General features: G+C 42.8%; 1 protein-coding gene across 1 annotated transcript in view; it reads left to right on the top strand.

The window, feature by feature from the left end:
* Positions 1–22,359, top strand: part of SEMA3E (semaphorin 3E) — a 131,108-nt gene that overhangs the window by 32,925 nt on the left and 75,824 nt on the right. Inside the window, exons 2-4 of the mRNA XM_033959336.1 lie at positions 10,515–10,675; positions 15,328–15,387; positions 17,167–17,286. Coding sequence (XP_033815227.1) covers positions 10,515–10,675; positions 15,328–15,387; positions 17,167–17,286 — 341 coding nt within the window. The remainder of the gene's footprint in view (positions 1–10,514; positions 10,676–15,327; positions 15,388–17,166; positions 17,287–22,359) is intronic.

Here is a 22,359-nt window from a genome sequence, read left to right as displayed (position 1 = left end):
TTATGGTTGTCTTGTGTGGCATGAACTCCAGAAGCAAAAGTCTTTCATCATCCCAGAAGACAGTTGCAGATTTTTCTGTCTTGAACTTTTTTGGGGTGGGGGTTGACTTGTGCTTCCACTGCATTGACTCCATTTTGGATTTAGGATCCATGTGATAGACTCAGGTCTCCATCTCCATTCACCAGACAATGAAAACAATTCACTTGGTCTTCACAGAGCATCTCCAAATTCTCTTGACAGCATTGGAGGCTCATGGCCTTCTGACATGGCATCAGCATTCTTGGAACCCATCTTGCACTAACCTTGGACATGCCCAACTTTTCAGGAATTATTTTCCAAACTGTACCTGCTGAGATGCCCATTTCTTTAACTATTCGGGAAACCTTAATTCATTTATCTGACAAAATTAAATCCTGAACTTCCTGGCACATTTTTTTAGAAGCTCAGTCCATCCATTGTGAGGGTCATCTTCAATGGTCTCTCTACCCCACTTAAACTGCTTGTTCCAAAATTTTATTTTGTAGGATGATGGGGCAGACTCACCATAAACTGCAGTCATGCATTCATGGACTTCGATTGGCTTTTTCCTCTCATTTGTAAGAAATTTTATCACTGAACAGTGCTCCAAATCTAGCAGTTTCTTACTTGATTTGCACGAGGACTCTCCCGACATCTTGAAATGTTAGCCTCGCACTGAGCCACAACTGTGCATGAGTAACCTTGAGACATGTCCCAACATGTGAAGAGCAGGGGTTAATTTCTGAGCCCAACTTCAGATTCCTGATTCAGGGGAAGATTCTTAAAAGCTTGCCATGCAAGTAAGACTGGTTGCAAATACTTATGTGAGAAAATTACTAGAACATCACTATTTATGAGTGTTCCTTCTGCTTATAAGTCCAAAGAAACAGAGAAATATGAAGGCAGGTAAAGATTCTGGCCTATCCAGTCTGTCCGTTGCTGCCATCTATCATCTCTTCCTTTTCCCTAGAGACCCTCAGTGGCTCCTTATAGATTTATGCCCTGTGGGTACCTAAAATAAGAGAATGTGCCATGAAACTAGCAACCAGCAGACTCAAAACAAATTGTAGAAAGTAGGTTTTTTTCATGCAGTATATAATTAAGCTGTGGAATCTATTGCTAGAAGGTTTGGCCAACGTAGTGTAGGTTCAAATGATATTTTGAAAAGCTCTTAGAGGAAAGATCCATGAAAATATATTAGGTGAGTAGACTTGTGGGAGCCACTGCACATCCATAGAAATTAAATTATGGAAATAAATCTCCTTTGCGAGACATGATGGGTTCTTGTGACCCAGAACAGCCACTGTCAGAGATAGGGAACTGGGCATGATGGACCTTATGACTACTATTACTACTATTGTTTCTACGCTGCACATTAAACATGCAAGAGATGGTCCCTGCTCAAGAGAGCTTACAACCTAATTATGACAGACACACAGGACAAAAAGGTGAATCTATACACGCTGCTTAGGTAGGGAATTACAAGGGGACTGATGAGGCATATAGGCCAAGGAACTATAGAGAAAGACAAGAGGGAAGCCACTGCTTGCCCTGTATTGGTAGCATGGGTTTTGGCCAGGTACTAGTGACCTGGATTGGCCACCGTGAGAACGGGCTACATTGCTTGATGGACCATTAATCTGATCCAGTAAGGCTATTCTTATGTTCTTAAACAGATACGAGTGTTTAACAAGTTTGTAAGTTAACGCAGTTTCAAAAAAAGTGGGCTTTCAGCCTGAATTTGAATACAGCTGGAGATGGCGCCCGATGTATCAAATCAGGGAGGTTGCTCCAGACATACAGAGCAGTGAGATAGAAAGGACAGAGTCAGGTGTTGGCAGTACAGGAGAAGTGTATTGACAAGAGAGACTTATCTGATGAACAAAGTTCCCGGGCAGGAGCATAGGGAGAGATAAAGAGGAGAGATACTGAGTTGTAGAGTGAACACACTTGCAGGTCAGGAACTCACTTGTGTTCTTGCCCGAGACGATAAATAATACATGTGATTTGCCAAATGTCACAGGGAATATCAGTGGGAAAAGTAGAACTAGGTATATTTGGGTCTATGGACTCAGGAAAGCAAGCAAAAAGCTTCATATTCTCTCCCCCCGATCGGCCCAGGAATTTACTTGCAGATTTTGAAAGTTAATTGGTTAATGAGTTCATTTATTGGTTAAATGGGTTGATTGACAATAATTGGAGTAAATCCACGTGCTTCTTATTTGTTGCGTCAAACTGTTGATATGCATTTTTATAAAGGGGGCAAGACATTGGCAGGAGTAGGGATAGGTCAGGGGTGATCCCAAGATGTACGCACCCTTTTCAGATTAATGCCTATCTGTGCCTAATTTAGGATGGAGGATGTGCACCTGCTTTTACGAGGCATAAGCCCAATGCCGAAAGTTAGACATGTCTTGCATGCCAATATTCTATGCTATAAAGGCCATTTGACCTTTAGAGGTCAAAGCTCAGCATGGTTTCTTTCTGTAACCAATGTTTAGTACCATATCGTATTTGGTAAATAGACTTTTGAAGGCAGAGTACAGGCGTCTTGGTTTCTTAACCTGGGTACTCTGAATATCTTTTTCCAGCTTACATAGGCTTGCAAAATGTCTCACTTTGTAAGAGATGTCCTTCAGCGAAACCCAAATATTTTTATGCTGCACCTCCAGAGGCCAAAATGAGTTTAAATAAATCAACCTCATCATTCTTATCTTTGGCAAAGTCAAAAGATTGTTAAACTTTCCTTAATCCTTATGTTGAATCTGGATGTTAGAGGAAGCATTTGAGTCAGAAGAACAAATCGATTTAAGAAGACAGCAAACATTTGTGCTTTGTCAAGAACACATTGCAGATCTGGCTAAAATCCAGCTATCAAAAATTTGATCAGACCCTATGTGGTTATTTTTGCAGCTAGTTTGCTGGTCCAAGATAACTCTCACTTACTTTTTCACTCCTCAGTTGTCATCTTAAATGAGCGATAGCTAGCATAAAAATAACATGATGACAGACTAATTAAATTAACATGGATATGTTGTTCTATTCTCTCCCCATTTTCCTCCTAGCGGCCAATAGACTGTCGGTCTACCTTTTGACCCAAGAAATGAGTCCTCTCTACTGTACTAATGACTTGTCGAAAATACCACAACAGAGTCAGTACAATTAGAACACTGGTTATTCTTGATTCAAGACGTGCTTCATTTTTATTTATATGTTTCTAATAAGCTGATATTGAATCCTCTGTCTCTGAAGTACAGTATCTTATTAATAGATATTTCGTTAAAAAGTAGGGAAGAAAACAGAGATCCTTAGACCTCAGGGACACCAGGAAGGCTGGTGGTGGATTCCAGAGTAGGCTGGTTTATTGTGATATGTTCCAACATCCTGCTAGGGCTCAAGCACCAAATTTAGCAAGATGGTAGAAGTGAATAAAAGAAAACCAAAAGAAAAATCCAACACAATCTGCAGTAAAGTAAAAGCAACGCAAGGAAAACCAAAGAAGAACTGCAGACAAACGTACAAGATGCAGGCTATGTTTATTATATCAATTAATGATTGCGGTTAATGTTACCACCTTTACACAAACCTAGGGACCCGACACGGTCTTTGTTTCGGTTAACACACCTTCATCAGGGTATCTAATTAAACCACAAACAGAAAAAGAACAATAGCCTGTAAGGATTGAAAGTAAACACTGATTCAAAATCTGTGTGAGCTGGGTACGAAGTGAAAAAAAAATTTAAAAATCATTAATTGATATAATAAACGTGGAGGGCATAATAAAAAAAAAAACGTCTAAGTCCCCTTTTGGCCTAAGGCCTTAAACCTTGAAAGTAGAAGTACAGAAAATATCCATTATAAAAAAAAAAAAAAAAACAACTTCCAAAAAGAGTTTTTTTTTAAAATAATGACCTGCCTCTACATTCAGCTGTTTAAACGCCCAGACCACCACTACGTCTAAACTTACACCACTACGTTTAAACTTCTGTAACAGGTGTCTGTCAAAAACAACACCAGTTACAGAATCCACCCCCCCCCCCTCTACATCGATCTGGACAAGAGGGAGCCCAAGCCCTCTTACCACTTGAGCCCGACCTTCCCCGATGAAGACCGGGGCAAGAGGGAGTCCAAGCCCTCTTGCCCCACGAGCCGCGACCCTCCCCACGAAGATCGGGGCAAGAGGGAGCCAAAGCCCTCTTGCCCAGGCGTCTCCCCAACCCCGGACTACTATCGGGGTAAGATGGAGCCCAAGCCCTCTTGCCCCGGCGACTCCCCAACCCCCCTCTCCCCCCGCCGATTACAATGGGGCCAAGAGGGAGCCCAAGCCCTCCTGGCCATGCGACCCCCCCCTTCAAGATCGGGTAGGAGGGAGCCCAACCCCTCTTGCCCAGGTGAACCCCCTACCCCCCACCCCCACTAAAATACAGGCAGGATTGATTGCAGGCCCTCCTGCCCTCGACGCATCCCCCTCCCACGATCGCCCCCGAACCCCTGATCACCCCCCCACCGATCCCTCAATCTCCCCACCCCCAACCCCCCCCCCCATACCTTAAAATCATTGGCTGGACGGACGGGTGCCAAGCCCATCCGTCCAGCAGGCCAGCCATCCCTTGAATGGCTGGCCTTAGGGCCTGATTGGCCCAGGTGGCTCAAACCCCGCCCACAGGTGGGGCCTGAGGCGCCTGGACCAACCGGAATAGGCCCAAAGATGTGGGCTTTGAGCATGGATTTGAAGACAACCAGAGACAGAGCTTGAGGTACCAAGTCAGGCAGATTGTTCCAGGCACACAGTGCAGAAAAGTAGAAGAGACAGAGTCTGGAGTTGGCCGTAGAGTAAAGGTTACACGTAAGAGAGACTTTACAATGCTTGTTGTTTTGCCCATTTCACCTTCTCCATTTTGAGCACTGGTTTCCAATCATTTCCCGTGTAAAAAACAAAATTCTTTTATTGGTTCACCTCAGCTCCAATCTTCCTTGATAACCTGCTTATCCCCTATACTCCCTTCCGTTGTCTTCACTCTGCTGACAATATCTTACTCATAGTCGCCTTCCTGTCCGTGTTTCATCTCACGTGACTTTGCTTCAGGTAATTAGGGCCCAAATTATCAGAAATCAGCTCACAGTTACATCCTTCAAGAAACACCTGAAAACCCATCTTTTTTTAACAAAATCTTTCATGCTCACTACTGTTCGATTTCTTTTACTCCCCACTCGTCACCTTCTCTCTCCTTTGCCCTCTATCTCTTTTTTTATTGTTCTGTAACCTCTTAAATGCCTATCCCAGGCCCATTGTGGTATATCAAAAGCTTTAAAATAAACAAATAAAAGTAATTCGCCAAATAAAGGATAGCATAATTTATTATGTCATACCTTTTAACTATTTAAAAAAGTAACGGCCACCATTTTACTTCACTTACTGATGGGACAAACTAGTGAATATTTTATTACACAAAGTGGCAGCTATAGCAAACTTATTTCTGAAACCTATACAGCCACACTAGACCGTTTTCAGGGACAGAGCTGTAAATGTCACTCTGGCCAGGGACGTTTTGGTGCCGTGAGAGATTGCTGATCCTTTCTTGGCTTTTACTGAAGGTTGGCTTCTAAATTTCATCCTCCCTTCTCTTCCTACTTTTCAGCAATCTACCGCTATAATTCCAGTTAATCCTTTCGTTCCTTCACCGGACTTAGCGTGATCTCTGCGCAGGAGATTCCCAAGATTGAAATAGCTGGAGCCTTTCAGTTTTGCCCTGAGCTGAAATCCTGTAGCAGCTGGCCTTCCATATATTTTCCTGATGATGCATTCCTGATGCTTTTAGAGAAACATTGAAAAACTAAATTTGAATGGAGGCTTCTATTTGTAGTTTTCATTTTCTTGAGCAATTATAAAAATGACACCCTCTCCCCCCTTTTTTTTATTTTTTTTAACTAAGCTGCATTGGAGCATTATCAGAGCTCAAGGCCATGGTAGAACCCTCTACTGTGGCTTAATAAAAAGAGAGGGTAAATAAACAAGAACCCACTGAGGGGGTTTTTTTGTACCCATTTGGCTTTTAAGGGACTAGGACTAAGTTATCTCCTTCCCTCCCCGATAGTTTGGGATCATGTCTTAAAGGTATAGCTAAGGTAGGGTTTTGCTTCCTTTGAAAGCAATAGAAGGAACATCTGGATGTCTCAATCTGTCCTCCTTTTTCTGGAGCTATATTGTAACTCTAGGAAGATGCTTTTAAGCAAACACCAAAGCAAACATGTTGAGGATCTGTGGAAACAATTCACTGCCCATTAAATTCACCAAAAAAGCCAAATAAGGGGGGGGGGGGCTTTAAATCCAGGGGTTTTGGAGGTTATGGATTTGATTCTTAGCCAGAATATACTTTGAATTCAGAAGATATACTGTGACCATTTTAAGCTACCAGACACCAATATACAGAAAATATCTTAAATATTACAAAGGCCCAGTGTTGCTTGAAGTTAGGGATAAGAAGAGATAATGCAGACTGGATGGCCCATACGGCCTTTGTTTGCCATCATTTTCTCTTTCGCTTGATGATTGACATACAGTAATCTCAAAGCTTAAGTTATTAAAACTAAGTGTTGAATAAACATGGCAAAGTAATGCAAACTCTGCATTACTAAAAGAACAAAAAAAGTATTCAGGGTTTTGTATTTCTTCCACAGTAGTAGGTCAAAGTCTAGCATGGGAAGTGCAAAGTTCCTGTGGAAAACGGAACGATGAGCAGTGGTTGATGGAAGCCCCCATTAGGAGTAGAGGCGCTTCACCCATAACTGTTTCATCCCCCCCAGATGTCTTCAAGAGTTTGGTCTATAACTTATAATGCATGTTTATGGGGCATTGGGTCATCTCCACCCCTCCCCCGATCAGTTCACAATGTTGCAGCAGAGAGGGTTTTGAAAACGTGTGAGGTTTCGAGGCAATTTCAAAGTGGAATAAGCAGTCCAACCTTCATGACGTAATGTGGCAGCAGTTCTAGAAGAAGTCGTTGCAAATTTCTACTGATGCTCAATTGTCACTAGCAGTAAATGGATCGGAAAATTGTTTCTTTAATAACATAAGAATAGCTTTACTGGGTCAGACCAATGGTCATCAAGCCAATGGTCATCATGGCCAATCCAGGTCACTAGTACATGACCAAAACCCAAGGAGTAGCAATATTCCATGCTACTGATTCAAGGTAAGCAGAGGCTTCCCCCATGTCTTAAGAACAAACTATGGACTTTTCCTCCAGGAATTTGTCCAAACCTTTCTTAAACAAGCTACGCTATCCACTTTTACCACAACCTCTGGCAAGCTAGAAGAGAGTTTTATACTCTTTAAACATCTGCAGGGCAATTTTCAAACAATGCATTATAAGAAAAGTGTATGCAAGTTCTCACAGGGATATAATTGCACATATTTTCTCCTTAAACCCGTGTAAAGAAAAAAAAAATCCACCTGTTTTTTGTGTGGACTTTTTTCAACAAGATGATGTATACAGTGGTTTTGAAAATGCCATTGCTCTCCAGATGTTACCTCACCCCTGAGCCCACCTTCTTTCCTGTAATACCTGGACATAATTTATCTGGGGGAAAGTTGACAGCTGTGAAAAGAGAGCCAGCTGGAAACCAGAAGCTGCTTTTCATGTGCTTATCTGTCTCGAGATGATATGAAAAATCCCTCAGCCACCCCATTGACTGTTTTCTTATAATGGCTCCTAAGATACCCCAGTGGTTGATGCAGCAGAGCAGAACAGGCATTGATATGGGGTTAGCACGACATCTGCACACAAGACACAAAATGTTGAAAAAGGTTTTGAACAGCAGTTAATCCTCTGCAAATCCTTGAATTATTAGATAGTAATAATAATATTAATAATAATAATTTTATTCTTGTATACCGCCTTACCCAATAAGTTCTAAGCGGTTCACATCCGTTAATTAAGATCCGCGATGACACACGGATTTACAAAATTTTAACAAAGTTACAGGCAACGAAGAGGGGAGCACTCAGCATATTAAAATCCGTGGTAATAAGGCTATTAATGATTCCACCCCTCTCCATGTAGAGAAGTATGCGAAGACTTTAAGGCTGAGCACAATGCCAGGGCATTAACGCCAATCTGAGGCGGTGGAGAAGAGTTGGTTCATTCTTCTGCAGCGGAGTCTGAGAGTTAGTAAATGTTCTTGTGTTTCCTGCATTAGCTTCCATGAAAAGCATGGAGGTGGTAAAGGCTCACGTGCTGATCAGTTAGCACATGGCAAGGAGTACAAACACACCCACTCTCCTCCCCCAGGCACGCTCCCTCTGTGCGAAGTTTAATTTTAGTGCACCAGTATCGTGTGCCCATGTGAAAAGTACCGCGGTACTTTAGAAATGCAGCAGTCCACGCAGTGAAAAGCAGTGAAGCCTCGGAACAACAGAGGATCAGAAACTCTTGCTAGGAGCCTAATATCACAGATCGAGAGGAGGGGCTTATTGAAACTTATACATAGCTGTGCACTATCCTGCAACCTATAAATGTTAAAAATAAACTTTAACAGTGGATTCTTGAAACAGAATGAGTTCCAAACTGAAATGCAGAGGGAATCCTCTGAAGTTTGAGGTTTCCATAAAAGTCAACATTTTGTTTTATAGTTCAAATAATCCTTTCCACTTGCTCCACATTATCTGTTTTGATCTTGTGTTATTTATTGTGGTAGCTGGTTGCAATCCAGAGTCACATGTCAGGTTACGGATGAGCAGCTCGTGTACGTGGTCTAAATTTACAAGCAGTTCCTACACATCATGGATAATGGCCAGCGTAGTTTCCATCCCACTGAAGTTCAGTGCTCAGACTCTAATATCAAAACAGTTTATTTGGAAATAGGAGTTTACTGTGTACAAGAAATACATGATTGATAAGGAGATCAAGGGGAAATCAAAGGAAAAAAAGGGGACATGAAATGTACAATTCAGGTATACAAAATACTTAAAACTATAATGTGCTTAGTAGACCTGAGAAGGCCTTAGATATCAATTTCTGTCCAGTATCACAAGCTACTTAGTAGGGGTAATTTCATAAAGTAAATTACATAAGCAAGTGTGGAAGGGAGACAAGAAGAGAAGGAATGATGGACGACGCTATACAGATGATGGAAGGGACATAAAAAAGGTAGCAGAGCAGGGCAGAAAGGAAGATGTTGCATGATGGAAGAAGAAAAATGGGGAGATAATTCAGGATGTAGAGAGAGGGGGACATTTTAGGGCAGGAAGTAGGCAGGGAATATGTTTTGGGGTGGGGGTAAACCAGAAGGAGAAGGAGATTGCAGGGTAGGGACTACAGAGGAAACCAGAGTGGAAGGAGATGTTGCAAAGGCAGATGATGGAGAAAACCAGAGGGGGAGACATTTCAAAGCAGGCAGACAATTAGAAGGAGGGGAAGGCATGTTGCATGTGAGAGAAAAAGAGGAAGTTGTTTCAGGAACAGTACTGGAGTCAGGAGAAGAGGCAGAGTGTCAGTAGGAGGGGTCGGGCAGTTTTTCACTCTTTCATCCCTCATTCTACCCTCTTCTTTTTCACTCTTAAACCACTCAAACTATGACAATGTATAATGAACAATTTTCTGTAAGTCTACAAACCAGTTTTGGAAAAGAAACTATTTCAACATTACCTTGGGGAGGTGTTTTCCTCCATTGCTGTTTATTGTCCCCCATCTACCCATGGAAATCCCTTTGAAAATTGTCCTAATGTGTGTTATATGATGGACTTAAGAGATGGGTTCTTTCTGTACCACCTTGGAACTCTTATTAACGAATCTCATGCCAGCAGAGGATTTTGAAGATGGCAGCAATGTTTGGCTATTGAGGGTAGCAGCTGGGTGGGATGGGGGAACAATGTATGGTCAGCTATACATTGCAGATAACCATTTGTATAGCTTAGTAGTTCTCAAACTGGTCCTCTTGTAATCACAGCCAATCTAGTTTTCAGGGTATCCTCAATTAATATGCATAATATAGATTTGATTCCACTGCCTCTATTGTATGCAAACCTATGACATGCATATTCATGGTAGATATCCTGAAACCCAGATTGGATAATCAAAGCAATCTTGGAGTAACACTACTATGTCCATCAGCTGAAGACCATTTAATGCTTGCTGGAGATAGTGGGGAGATAACTCCATATTGGAAGTGATTATTGCTCTACTTTTAATACGGTGTCCATATTTTATCACTGAAAATGTGTGAATGTCAAATTTAGTGATCTTTGGGTTATGAAGTTTTGGACTCCATGATATTATTTTGAAGGGTCAACATTAAACCATGCTGAGTCATGTTTCCATTTTAATAAATTACTGCCATTTTCTTTCTGGAGAGAGGAATCTTCCAGCTCTTTGTTCTGTTTTGCATTGTAGGCAATAAACTGAAGAAATTGTGCCACAGAAAGATCCTAAAACTACACAAAGTAGTTGTACGTTTCTTCCTTAACGACTTGTTCTGTAATGTTTACTTGCTTTCAGAGCTCTGGGATTTAAACAGGACATCGGTTTTCCACAGCCCTTCTGGATTCCTTGACTTTCACACCATGCTTTTGGATGAATACCAAGAAAGACTGTTTGTGGGAGGCAGAGACCATGTTTACTCCCTCAGCTTGGACCAGATCAGTGAGAACTACAGAGAGGTAGGACCACAAGTCCAGACAGCTCTTGTTTATTACTTTGGAGCAGGTTCATTATAGGTTTGTGCTCTTTTGATACCTTTTTTGTTATTCTTTTTTTTCCAGATTATTCATAAATATGCCAAAAAGCTTCTTCTACACAGTTTGAGACTCAGGCTGAGACCCAGAGCTTGAATAAGCTTCCATAAAAATTAAGCCGAGTTTCTCGAGTCATCTATGGAAGTCAACTCTTGGGGTCACTTTTCTGTTGGATCCTGACTGTAACTTGGTGTTGAAATAATACTTTAGCCGTATGAACCAGATTGGGGGTTGGGGGTTTGGCTCATGTTACAAGTGACCCAATTTAGAAGACTTTTTTGGCTTTGAGGCTTTCGGATATTTCTTTTGAAATTTCCATCACATTGTTTTGTAATTTTTGAGTCTACGGTAATTCATATTTGTTTCTGGAGCCAAAATAACTTCTGGAATTTTTGATTGCTAAGGAAGTCTAGTAGTTTCAAAAGCTTAAGCGAAGGACCTTAACCACCGCCGTTGTACAACTCTTTATAAAGGCTATATTTTTGTTCTTGTACAATCTTGACTCTCTAATTGTTGACCAAAGTATAATGTTTAATATTTCCTTTTCATCTTTAATATATTTGATCTTGTTTCATATTACTGTTCATGCATTTCTCTGAATATAAGTGATAAAAGTTTCATTAAAAACCCCCAAAACTAAAACATTTCAAAAAGCAACAGTACCAGCACAGACATCCCTTTTCTTTTGAGATTAACCACATAACCTACTCTAGGGGTGCCCCCACTTTTTTGGCTTGCAAGCTACTTTTAAAATGACCAAGTCAAAATGATCTATCAACAATAAAATTTTAAAAAACACAGAGCACACTGTACGCAGAAAAAATGTTAATTATCATTTATATTCGGGGGGTTTCCCCAAAGAGGTCAAGGCAGATGACTTTAAAATATGCAATGTCACCTCAGTAACAACTATACAAAAATAGACAAATATATTCCTCCTTTTACTAAACCGCGATAGCGTTTTTTAGCGCAGGGAGCTGTGCTGAATGCTCTGCACTACTCCCGACGCTTATAGGCTCCCTGCCCTAAAAAACGCTATTGCAGTTTAGTACAAGGGGGCCATAGTGCAAAATATAGACAGCAGATATAAACTCTCAAAACAGACACATTTTTGATCACTAAATTGAAAATAAAATCATTTTCCTACCTTTGTTGTCTGGTGATGTCATGAGTCTCTGGTTGCACTTCCTTCTGACTGTGCATCCAATATTTCTTTCTTTCTTTCTTTTTTTCTCTCTCCCTACTCCCCAAGCCACCGCTGCAAATTTCTCCCTGCTTCCCCGAAGCCACAAAAGCCAGGCCCACAAGCCTCACCCCCCCCAGCCCCCCGATGTCAATTCTGATGTCAGAGAGGAAGTTCCGAGCCAGCCAGGCAGTGATTGGAAATCAATCCCATCCCCACTGGAAATTGAATCTATCCATGCCCGTCCCCGCTGGAATCAAATCCATCCCCACCCATCCCCATTAATTTTGCTACTGAATTAAATAAGCAAAGACATTTTATTAATTTGGAAATATTAATTGGGAATAAATACTTTGTAAACGGGTCTCTGCCAGAGCGTCTAATGTAAATAGACAATATAAATACTGCAGTTGATGACCCCCAAGCTATGTCTGCAGGTGGCCGAGGGTCCCTTTTGCCAAGCTTGGCAGGCAGAAGCAGCGTTCCCGAGTCACAAATGCTGGCACTTCAGTGGCTCAGGGATGCTGCCAGTTCTGGCCACCTTTGGAGGAGGTCCTCAGCAGGCGGTGCTTGGGGATCCCCCACAAGCCACAGCACTGGCGAAATAAAACCAGAAATGCATTTATTTTTCTGTTGAACACATGGTGTTCCTTTCATTCTTTAATTGCCTTAAGTGGGTCAATTCCATCTCCTGTAAAGAACACAAATAATGTCCTCGTTAACTAGTTAAACCCCCTTTGTGAAGCCAGGTTAGACTTCTTTACCACCATCCGCGGCAGTATTACCTCCGACGCTCATAGAATTCTCATGACTGCCGGAGCCGGCAATAAAAAAGCCTAACGTGGTTTGGTAAAAGGGGGAGGGGAATCAGTCTTATCACAAAAGGGAGGAATTAAAAGGCCACCTAAGATTTACAAAGCTTTTTCTCCTGTCACGTCACCTTCCAGTTAAACCCAGCAGCACAATGGCCTCTTCGCATGACTTGCTGAAACCAAGAAGACACAATATTTTGCTTTTTGAAGTATTCTCTCGTCTGCATAAGACAAAATACAGGCAGATAATTTCCATCAACTGACTGCGTTATCTCAGTGACGCTCCATGTGAAAATCAAGCATCACATGGTGTAACATTGCAGCCTGGAAGTGGTGTTTCAAGATATACTGCTGACAATATAATTACATCCTTAAGTGAATACAGCACGTTTATTCATTTGCTTCTTTAAGTAGATCTAACCTAGCTTTTAGTTAGGTGAGGTACAGTAAGAGCCAAGCAAAACAAACACAAAAGCAGACGCAAAACAAACGCAGGAGCAAGAAAAGCAACAAAGAAATTGCTCTCATACAATCTATCAAGCCTGGGAAAAATGAAGTGTCTCCAGAGGGTGGTAGATGTGTGGAAAAGTCTCCTGGAAGAGGTGAAGGAAACAGAGACTGTGTCTGAATTCAAAAGGGCCTGGGATAGGCAAGTGGGATCTCTCAGGGAGAGAAAGAGATAATGGTTACTGCGGATGGGCAGACGGGATGGGCCTTTTGGCCTTTATCTGCTGGTCTGATGGCTGGACGAAGCGTTCTGGCATCTGATTCCATGAAACGGGAACAACGGCAGAAAAAGCAGCACAGAGCGACATGCAATTGATCACAGCCCAGGCCCTTCAGATTATAGCAGAGAAGACCATAAGAACCGCCTTACTGGGTCAGACCAATGATTTATCTAGCCCAGTAGTCTGTCCTCACAATGGCCAATCTAGGTCATTAGGACCTGGACAAAGGGGTGAAGCTAAGTCTATTAGCTGCTTTCCAAGCACGAACGGTCCTTCAATCTGCAGATACACCTCTGAGGTCCTCTCAAGGAGAATCACTATCTGTACCCTCAAAATTGCACAGCGAACTTTCTCAGGAGCAGCCCCCACACTCTGGAATTTCCTGTACTCCCTGAGGGTTATGTCTGCAGGTGGAAGTCTTTAATACGTAGAGTGATTGACTGTCCACTAATTCTGCAGCAGGATTAGCTTCCTACACACACTGTAACTACATCAGTTCCTTATACAGCGGAATCCGAACGCCCCAGAACTCGAACAATTTGGAATCCAAACTTTTTTTTTTTTCTTCAATTTTGCCCTGGAATCCGAACTGCAAGCAGTGCTCAGCCCAAAGCTTCCCCTCTGACGCAGCTTCCTGTTTCCGCCTGGGAGGGAAGCTTTGGGCTGAACACCACTTGCAGCTGCTGTTGCCGATCTTGCTGTCTTGCCGCTGGGGATCCCGATCTTGCCGTTTCTGCCACCAAGGAACAGAGTAATCCAGTTTCTATTCTTTTCAATGGGAAAAATTGTCTTGGAGCTCGAACGGGGTTCTGGTACCTTGTTTAACGGTGGAAACAACTTGCCTTGAGTTTAGTCTCCATCTCCTTATCCCAAAGCACTCTGTACTGTACCAACCATCTTCTTATCCCCATCTAATATCTGCATTTGATGCCTCAGCTATAGGATAAGTTATGTTATAGAAAAGCATTAGCGTCATATCTGTGTTATTGGAATGTCCTGATTTGTGCTTATTAGATGCATCGTAAGTATTATGTCTCCCTTTTAGTACATATTCTCTCTCTCTCATCTGAATTTCAGTGCTGTTTCCTGGTAGTCCAATTAATATGCTTCAATTTACTGATTTTGACTTTACCTCACTCAAAGTATTTGTTTAGCTCCCTTTTTTTTTTTTTTTTTTTACAAAAGCGTAGCATGATTTTTTGTGCCTCTGCGGTGGTAACAGCTGCAACGCTCAGAGCTGTTACCGCTCGGCTGGCGCTAAGAAAGTGTTACGCTTTTATAAAAGGAGAGGTATATTTGGTCTTTTTACTACTGTTCTGCTGTTTAAAAAGTTGTAAGATTTATGTTGAATTGTACCTGCTGTGAATCTCTTCATAAAGGCAGTTAATAAATAAAATATAAAACATACAAGCAACTTTTTAAAAGTGCTACTTCTACACACACACCTGATACCATGTTTAACCCTTGAAAATCATCTCACAATTGAACCCCAAATCCACTTCTTTGTCCAGCCAAATGTGTGTGATAGGAACCAGGCAGCAAAGATCCGCCGCAAAGTGCGAGATCTCCGAGAAGCTAGATGGAACTTGAGGGATTTCCTCCTTTTCAAAACCTGGCACAGCATCTGTGCATGTGCAGCTGCTGTGCCAACAAGCAAACAGGTTGAAGGGGCTTAATGGGGCGTGACCGGGCGGGGCCATGGGTCCAGAAAATCTGGTGACCCTACTTGCGGTTATTTTTCATCAGAGTGTCTGTCTCTGGTACAGAATTTCAAAAACTACAAACAAATAGCGATGAGATTAATTCTCCCCTGAAACAAATGTGGAATTAATTTGACGTTCTATTTTCTTTCAGATACACTGGCCAAGTTCAACTCAGCAGGTTGAAGACTGTGTAAGGAAAGGGAGAGACAGAGTGAGTATGAACCAGTAGCAGAGACCGAGGTGGGCCTCAAGAAAACGTGGGCAGGCAATAACCCCTGGATTTTGTAAACAGTGCCTCAAAAAACGGCGCTATTTACAGAATGAGACTAGCGAAGCCTATATAAATTCATAGGCGCCAGAAATATAGGCCAGGGTTTTAAAGGCCTACAAGGTTTTGGAAAATTGCGCTTAGGGGCACCTAAGTCACGCTCAATCCACAGAAATGCTCACTTAGGCGTTATAGAATTGGATAGGCGCCTATCGCCCAATTCAATTTGTTCCCTAATTATTGAGGCTATTAAGGGTATTTTGCCAATTAAGTTAGGCATCGTTTATAGATTCTGGCCCAACGTGTTCTCCCCCCTCCCCCTCCCCCACCCCCACCCATCAACTTTAAGTAAGGATCCCCGGAGCCCCACCAGTTGAAGACCTCTCCCAACAGCTCCAAAAATTCTGTTGTCCACCTCAGCGGCCAGTGGCAGCTCCCTGAACTACCATTATTGGCACATGCTTATTTTTTTGCTATACCCCAAAACTGAGCATGCACGGATGCCATGTTAGGGCCTCAGGGAGCTGCTGCTGACTGCTAAGGTGGATAGCAGCATTCTTGGCACCATCAAGGCCAGCAGAGCTTAGGAGATACCAACCAACTAAAGGTTGCAACTTCTGACTGTGCCAAGCCCTAAGTTGGTGGGCGCTGGCCCACCCAGCCCTACTTGTTCTATGACTCTGGCATGAACCTTTAATTAATGATATGCAATATATAATTTAGGGGCGTACTTACTAATTGCAGTGAAAGTTGGGCCTTTTACCACACTTCACTACTTCTGGTAATGCTTTACAGCATTTAGTGACTTCCACAGTACAAGAACAATGAAACTTGTGCTAAACCTTGCAAGATGCATTATTAAGATCCCTAAGAGCGTCAGACTGCTAGCATACAACTCTCCCCCCCTGCTGCAGAGGGCGTCTCTCTGTGGAAAGTACCCCAAGACTCCCTATCATTCGGAACTTCTCCCTGGACCTGTGGTAGGGTGGGTTTGAGCAATCCACAAGAAAGAGAGAAAAGGTGACCTGTGATGCTCAATTTCTTTATTGTGTTCGCTTCTCCCCATACCACGGTCTGGAGTCTGCTAGCAAACACTTTTCTAGTTTCACTAGCCTAAGAAAAAAATAAATCCAGGTTTTTTATGATACACCTTTTATTCATTGTACCTGTACTTCAAAAAGCACATTAACAAGGCTTGAAATATGTGTGATATATAATCAGACTCCTGAGGCAGGCCATAACGGACGAAACATGTACGTGTTGTGTCTCAAACACAATAAAGAAATTGAGCATCACAGGTCACCTTTTCTCTCTTTCTTGTGTCTCTACCATGTGACGGAAGGATCCCCCGTTTTGGTGTGGGTTGGACCAATCACCAGTTGCCCCTAATCATGCTGGCTCTGAGTTCAAAATGATAATTGTGACCTCCGGTGGCAGTTTCATAGCACTACAGCTAAGAGCTGAACTGCCATATAAGGGCACAAACTGCTCCCTCGAAATACATTCCAACTTTAATTTTAACTAATGTTCTCCATTCAGTAGCCAGTCGGTATGAACGAGCCCCTTCATACCCGATCACATCCCCTTATCAAGGCCACCATGACCAGCTGTGGTGATGCCGCACATGAGCATTTGTTAATGAAGTTACTATATTTCTTGATAACAATCACCCATTCACCTCTCCTTCCCCCTCCCCCTTCTGTTCTGCTTTTACCTCTACAGAATGAATGTGCAAATTTTGTGCGTGTCCTTCACCACTATAACCGAACCCATCTTCTGGCCTGTGGCACTGGAGCTTTTGAACCAGTTTGTGCTTTTATCAGAGCTGGACACCGGTCACAGGTGAGAATAAATCGGATCACCCAGTGGCTGCCTGAATTTTGCCAATGAATTACACAAATGGGTCATTGCTCACTGGTTGCCCTCTTCACAGTGTTAGTTGGGAATAATGGATCAGGATTTGCAATGGTTCACAAGTGCGCAGAGAAGCTGAATGTTACTAATTGTCAGGAAAGTGAAATTAAAATTAAGGTATCCTGGCAAGATGCTTGCCTGAACGATTATGCCACGTGGCGGTGCCTGGCACCATCAAGATCCCCACTAATGCAATTTATGTTTCCTGTGGTCCTTTGATCCAGTCCAGTCATAACATTCTTGTGCCCTGAACTGTGTCTGTTAGTTTTGGCTCATTTCTCTACCATTCCAAACTACATGCCAACTTTCATACCAAAGCTACTTTTAATGGGGGTAATTTGAAAAGGCATTTCCATGAGTAAATGTATATTGAGAAGAGAAGCAGTTCTCTGAAAGTGAGCAGAGTGTGTGCACGCCCTGTCATTAAGTCAAGCAGTTTTCAAATCCAAGCTGAAGGCCCTGTTTTCTGAGGATGTTTTCAACTCCTTGCTACAACTCACCGTAAAATTACTTATGTCCATCCTATTATTCTCTCTGCAAGAAACTTCACAATCCCTGTGTTTCCTGTCTGTCCAGATTAGGTTCTAAGCTCTTCCGAGTAGGGACTGTCTATTGCAGTGGTCTCAAACTCAAACCCTTTGCAGGGCCACATTTTGAATTTGTAGGTACATGGAGGCCCGCAGAAAAAATAGTTAATGTCTTATTAAAGAAACTAGTGTTTAAGCCCGTTAGATTAACGGGTGCTAGATGTCTCCTGCTTTTGAACTTGGGCAGGGGCAGAGGCAGAGCTGGGGCGGGAGGGAGTGACGGTGGGAGAGCAATTTCAAAGCCTCAGCAGCGGCGGCTCCTTGACCAATCCTCGCTTACAACGTCCGCACACTTGCGGTCTGGCTGGCTCCCCCACCAAAGCCCTTCGCAGCGGCAGCCCCTCCCACATCCGTCCCCGCGTCCCAAGCCTCTCCGAAGGCCGGCTCCCACGAAAATGGTACCCCTCTGTCCAAAGCCGTGGCGGCAGCCTCCCTCAAGACACATTTCAAATCTGACATATTGTAATCACAAAACAGAAAATAAAATTATTTTTCTTACCTTTTGTTGTCTGGTCATTATTCATATCATGTAGGGGTTCCAGGCTATGGTTGGCTTTTGATAACTCGCTTGCCAGGGCCCCTTCTTTCTTCTTCCCTCCCTCCATCCCGGCAGCTGAAGACAGGCACCTCCCCCCAGTGGTCTGAGACAGGAGGGAGCAGTTAGGAGAGGGTCTGAGGGCAAAGAGGGGCTCAACAGCGCACAACCACCTTTCCTTCCCTCCCTCCATCAGGTGCAGTGCAGCTCCACCAATGTTAAAAGGAGCCGCGTCGAAATCGGAGGCCTGCCACTGCTGTAGCACGTTCCCCTCTGCCTTGGTCCCGCCCCTTCTCTGACATATGGGACCGCGGCAGAGGGAACGTGTTACGGTGGCGGCAGGGCTCCAATTTCAAAGCAGCTCCTTTTAACATAGGCGGAGCTGAACTGAAAGGAAGGAGCGGTGGGGCCGGGTGAGGAAGGCCGCCGCAGCCTCGCGACTAGGTAGGGGGACAACAATGGCGCTTATGCTCAAGCCCCCGCTGCAGCTCCTCTCTCGATCCTGGTGCGGTTCGAGAGAGGAGTCGTGGCGGCGGCTTGAACATAAGCGCGATTGTTGTCCCCCTACCTAGCTGCGAGGCTGCGGCGGGGTTTCCATGGCAACCCGATCGCGGATCTCAGTGTAGGGCCGGGTCTGGCGGCGCTGTGTAGAGCGGAGGCGGGACCTCAACACTGCACCGCCGGGCGGCTCGCGCCGCCGGCCCCCAGGAGCTCGAGGCCGGTTGTGGACATGCCTGGCGTGGCATGGTGCAGGAGGAACAGTGATTGGTGGCGCAAGGTGGAGAGCAGGTGATGACAGTGATTGGTGGCGCGAGGTGGAGAGTAGGTGATGACGTAAAACGCGCGCATGCGCACTCGTGTTTTCGCGACGGATCAGGGAACACGTTTTTTTTAGTGCGCATGCGCGGCCTACCATTTTATTATATTAGATAACAATTTTGCATGGGGTAAAACTCTTTATAGTTTATAAATCTTTCCTTTTGGCTAAGTCTTAATAATAATATTGTAATTTATAGCTAAAGAGACATATGATCAAGAAACTGTTTTAGTTTACTTTTGTGATTATGATAAACATACCGAAGGCCTCAAAATAGTACCTGGGGGGCCGCGAGTTTGAGACCACTGGTCTATTGCATATTAAATGTACAATGCTGTGTACGCCTTTCGGCGCTATAGAAATGGTAAATAGTAGTAGCAGCATTATATGCATCGGTTTATCCACCCGGAGTTGAGCATTCCCAGAGCTGAAAGCAGGATAGGGATCTAAATGCATATTTTATTTAATACATGCATTTGAATGCAAAATAAACTGGCAAATTTGTGTGGACTTTTCATGGGATGATTTTCAAAGGGACAACGCAAGCTGTTGTAGAACGTCCCATAATGGGGTTCATTCCCTGTAGATCACCTAAAGTTAGTTACTAGGGGTTACCATTTCTCCCGATATGTCCGGGGGTCTGGACGGCTTTTCAAAACCCAACGAGAGCAGGCAGAAGGGGTGGGTGACTGGGGCGAAACAGGGTGGGCTGGGAGGGGGGGTCCGGATTTTACTAATGTAAAATCTAGTAACCCTAAGTTAGTTACCGAGATGAAGTGCTGATTCCATCATGGCCACAACCTGCAGTGGAAATAGGTAAACCTCAAATTCAACATCATGGAGGCAGATTTTAGCGTGATTAGGAAAGGGATGGTAAATAAGGCCAAGGATATTATATCGCTCTATGGTGCAACCTCACCTTGAGCGTTGCATGCGGTTCTGGTAAAGGTAGACGTGGACGGGAGAAAGAAGTGTTAACAAGCGGGTGATAAATCATTTAATAAGTAGACGCCTTCTAAAAACTCACAATGAATCACAGGGTGACAACTCAGATGTTCCCAGCTGCCAGCATTTAAGATGACAAAGAAGGATTGATATCGACGTCTTCCAATTGAATTCCTTCCCATGTCAAACCACATTGAAATGCCTGAACATCTGCTCCCTTGAGATTTTTAATCTCTGCTCCCACACACCTCCTGCACCAATCCAACTGGTCTCAGGATCATTTAAGCTTTATTTATATAACAGACTATATAATACTTGTCAAGAATCACATAGCACATTTCTCTATATAATGGCTGGGGTCCTACATGTTACGGGCTGCGTTTCAGCACAGCACAAAGTTTGCAAGTACGTATATATTACAAAAATTAGGGGATACTATGAAGTTACAGGGAAATATTTTTAAAACCAATTGGAGGAAATAGTTTTTTCACTCAGAGAATAGTTTTAAGAAAGGTTTGGACAATTTCCTGGAGGAAAAGTCCATAGTCTGTTAATGAGAAAGACATGGAGGAAGCCCTGGATCGGTAGCATGGAATGTTGCTACTCTTTGAGATTCTAGGATCTTGTTACGCTTTGGGATTCCGGAATCTTGCTATTCTTTGGGATTCTGTATGGAATGTTGCTACGGTTTGGGATTCTAGAATCTTGTTATTCTTTGGGATTCCGGAATCTTGCTATTCTTTGGGATTCTATATGGAATGTTGCTACTCCTTCAGTTTTGGCCAAGTACTAGGGACCTGGATTGGCCAACTTGAGAATGGGCTTCTGGGCTTGATGGATCATTGGTCTGACCCAGTAAGGCTATTCTTATGTATTAAATATAATCAACCCAAGTGGTCAAAATATCATATACTAATATATCAAACGTATACCACTTAATATGGGAAATACACTACCAACACAGCATAATCCTATTCAGGAAGGAAGGCCTCAGATTCGGAGCATACGCGTAGTCCTATCATGGACTGAATGGTCAGCGTAATGTTATAGCTCCATACTCCAGTCATGGGCCAAACAACCTGGACTTAATTTTTTTGAAATTTTTTCTTAAGTGAAGCTTAAATAATGTGATTTAAAAATCCAATACTATAAAATTTAAACTTTAAACATATTCACAGTGCATTTCTCATTTAATAGGCAGCTGAGTTACTTATCTCAAGCAGTTTTCATTGTTGCTTGAGCGTCCCATTCTTTATTTAGTGTGATTGCCTGTCTAATGCCTGAGCCGACGCGGCCAGCGTTTCGTGGACAACGTTTTAGGTCCACTGCATCAGGGCCAGTAGCCAGAGGACATTAAGGCATTGTGTGCTTTAAGACTGCCAGATTTTCTCAGTCCGTGATAGGACTACGCGTATGCTCCGAATCTGAGGCCTTCCTTCCTGAATAGGATTATGCTGCTTTGGTAGTGTATTTCCCATATTAAGTGGTATACGTTTGATATATTAGTATATGATATTCTTATGTATTACCATTTAAACCTGCTCGAGAGAAGTTTAACTGTCCATACCTGCAAAATGTGCCTGATTTCTGAGGCTTATACTACTTGTTCATAAGTGTCTATGTTATGTGCAATCTTATAACGTAACATGAATTTTTATTTATATAATCACAAAAGCCTTTCGATTCTATAAGGTTTACAGCTGGGTTTTTAATAACTTTCTAAATTGCATATATGAGGTTGATATTCTAACCATTTGGCCCAGTTCGGGATCCCTGGAAGTGGATAAGAGTCAGTTAATGAATCTTTTCTGAGTGGGTTTTTTTGTTTTTGATTTTTAAAATATATATTTTAGACAGGAAACTATGAAAAGTGTAGAAGCATGCAAAAAATTACAAGGCACTGTGAACGTATCACTAGATATATTAGTTACACATTTATGATCATTTATCATAGATAAAGGAAAACACTTTCAATCACAAAAATGGCCAACCGTATTCTTATGAAGGCTATCATGGCTTCAGCAGTTACAAAACCTGTCCTGTAGGTGTCACTGTTGAATTCAATATAATAGCAATGGCAACGGTTACGAGTCTCATCCCTCAAGATTTATGCATAA

The sequence above is a fragment of the Geotrypetes seraphini genome, chromosome 9, assembly GCF_902459505.1.
Source record: "Geotrypetes seraphini chromosome 9, aGeoSer1.1, whole genome shotgun sequence".
Taxonomy (NCBI): Eukaryota; Metazoa; Chordata; class Amphibia; order Gymnophiona; family Dermophiidae; genus Geotrypetes; species Geotrypetes seraphini.
Note: the sequence above shows the minus strand (reverse complement) of the source record. Positions and strands in the feature narration are given on the sequence as shown.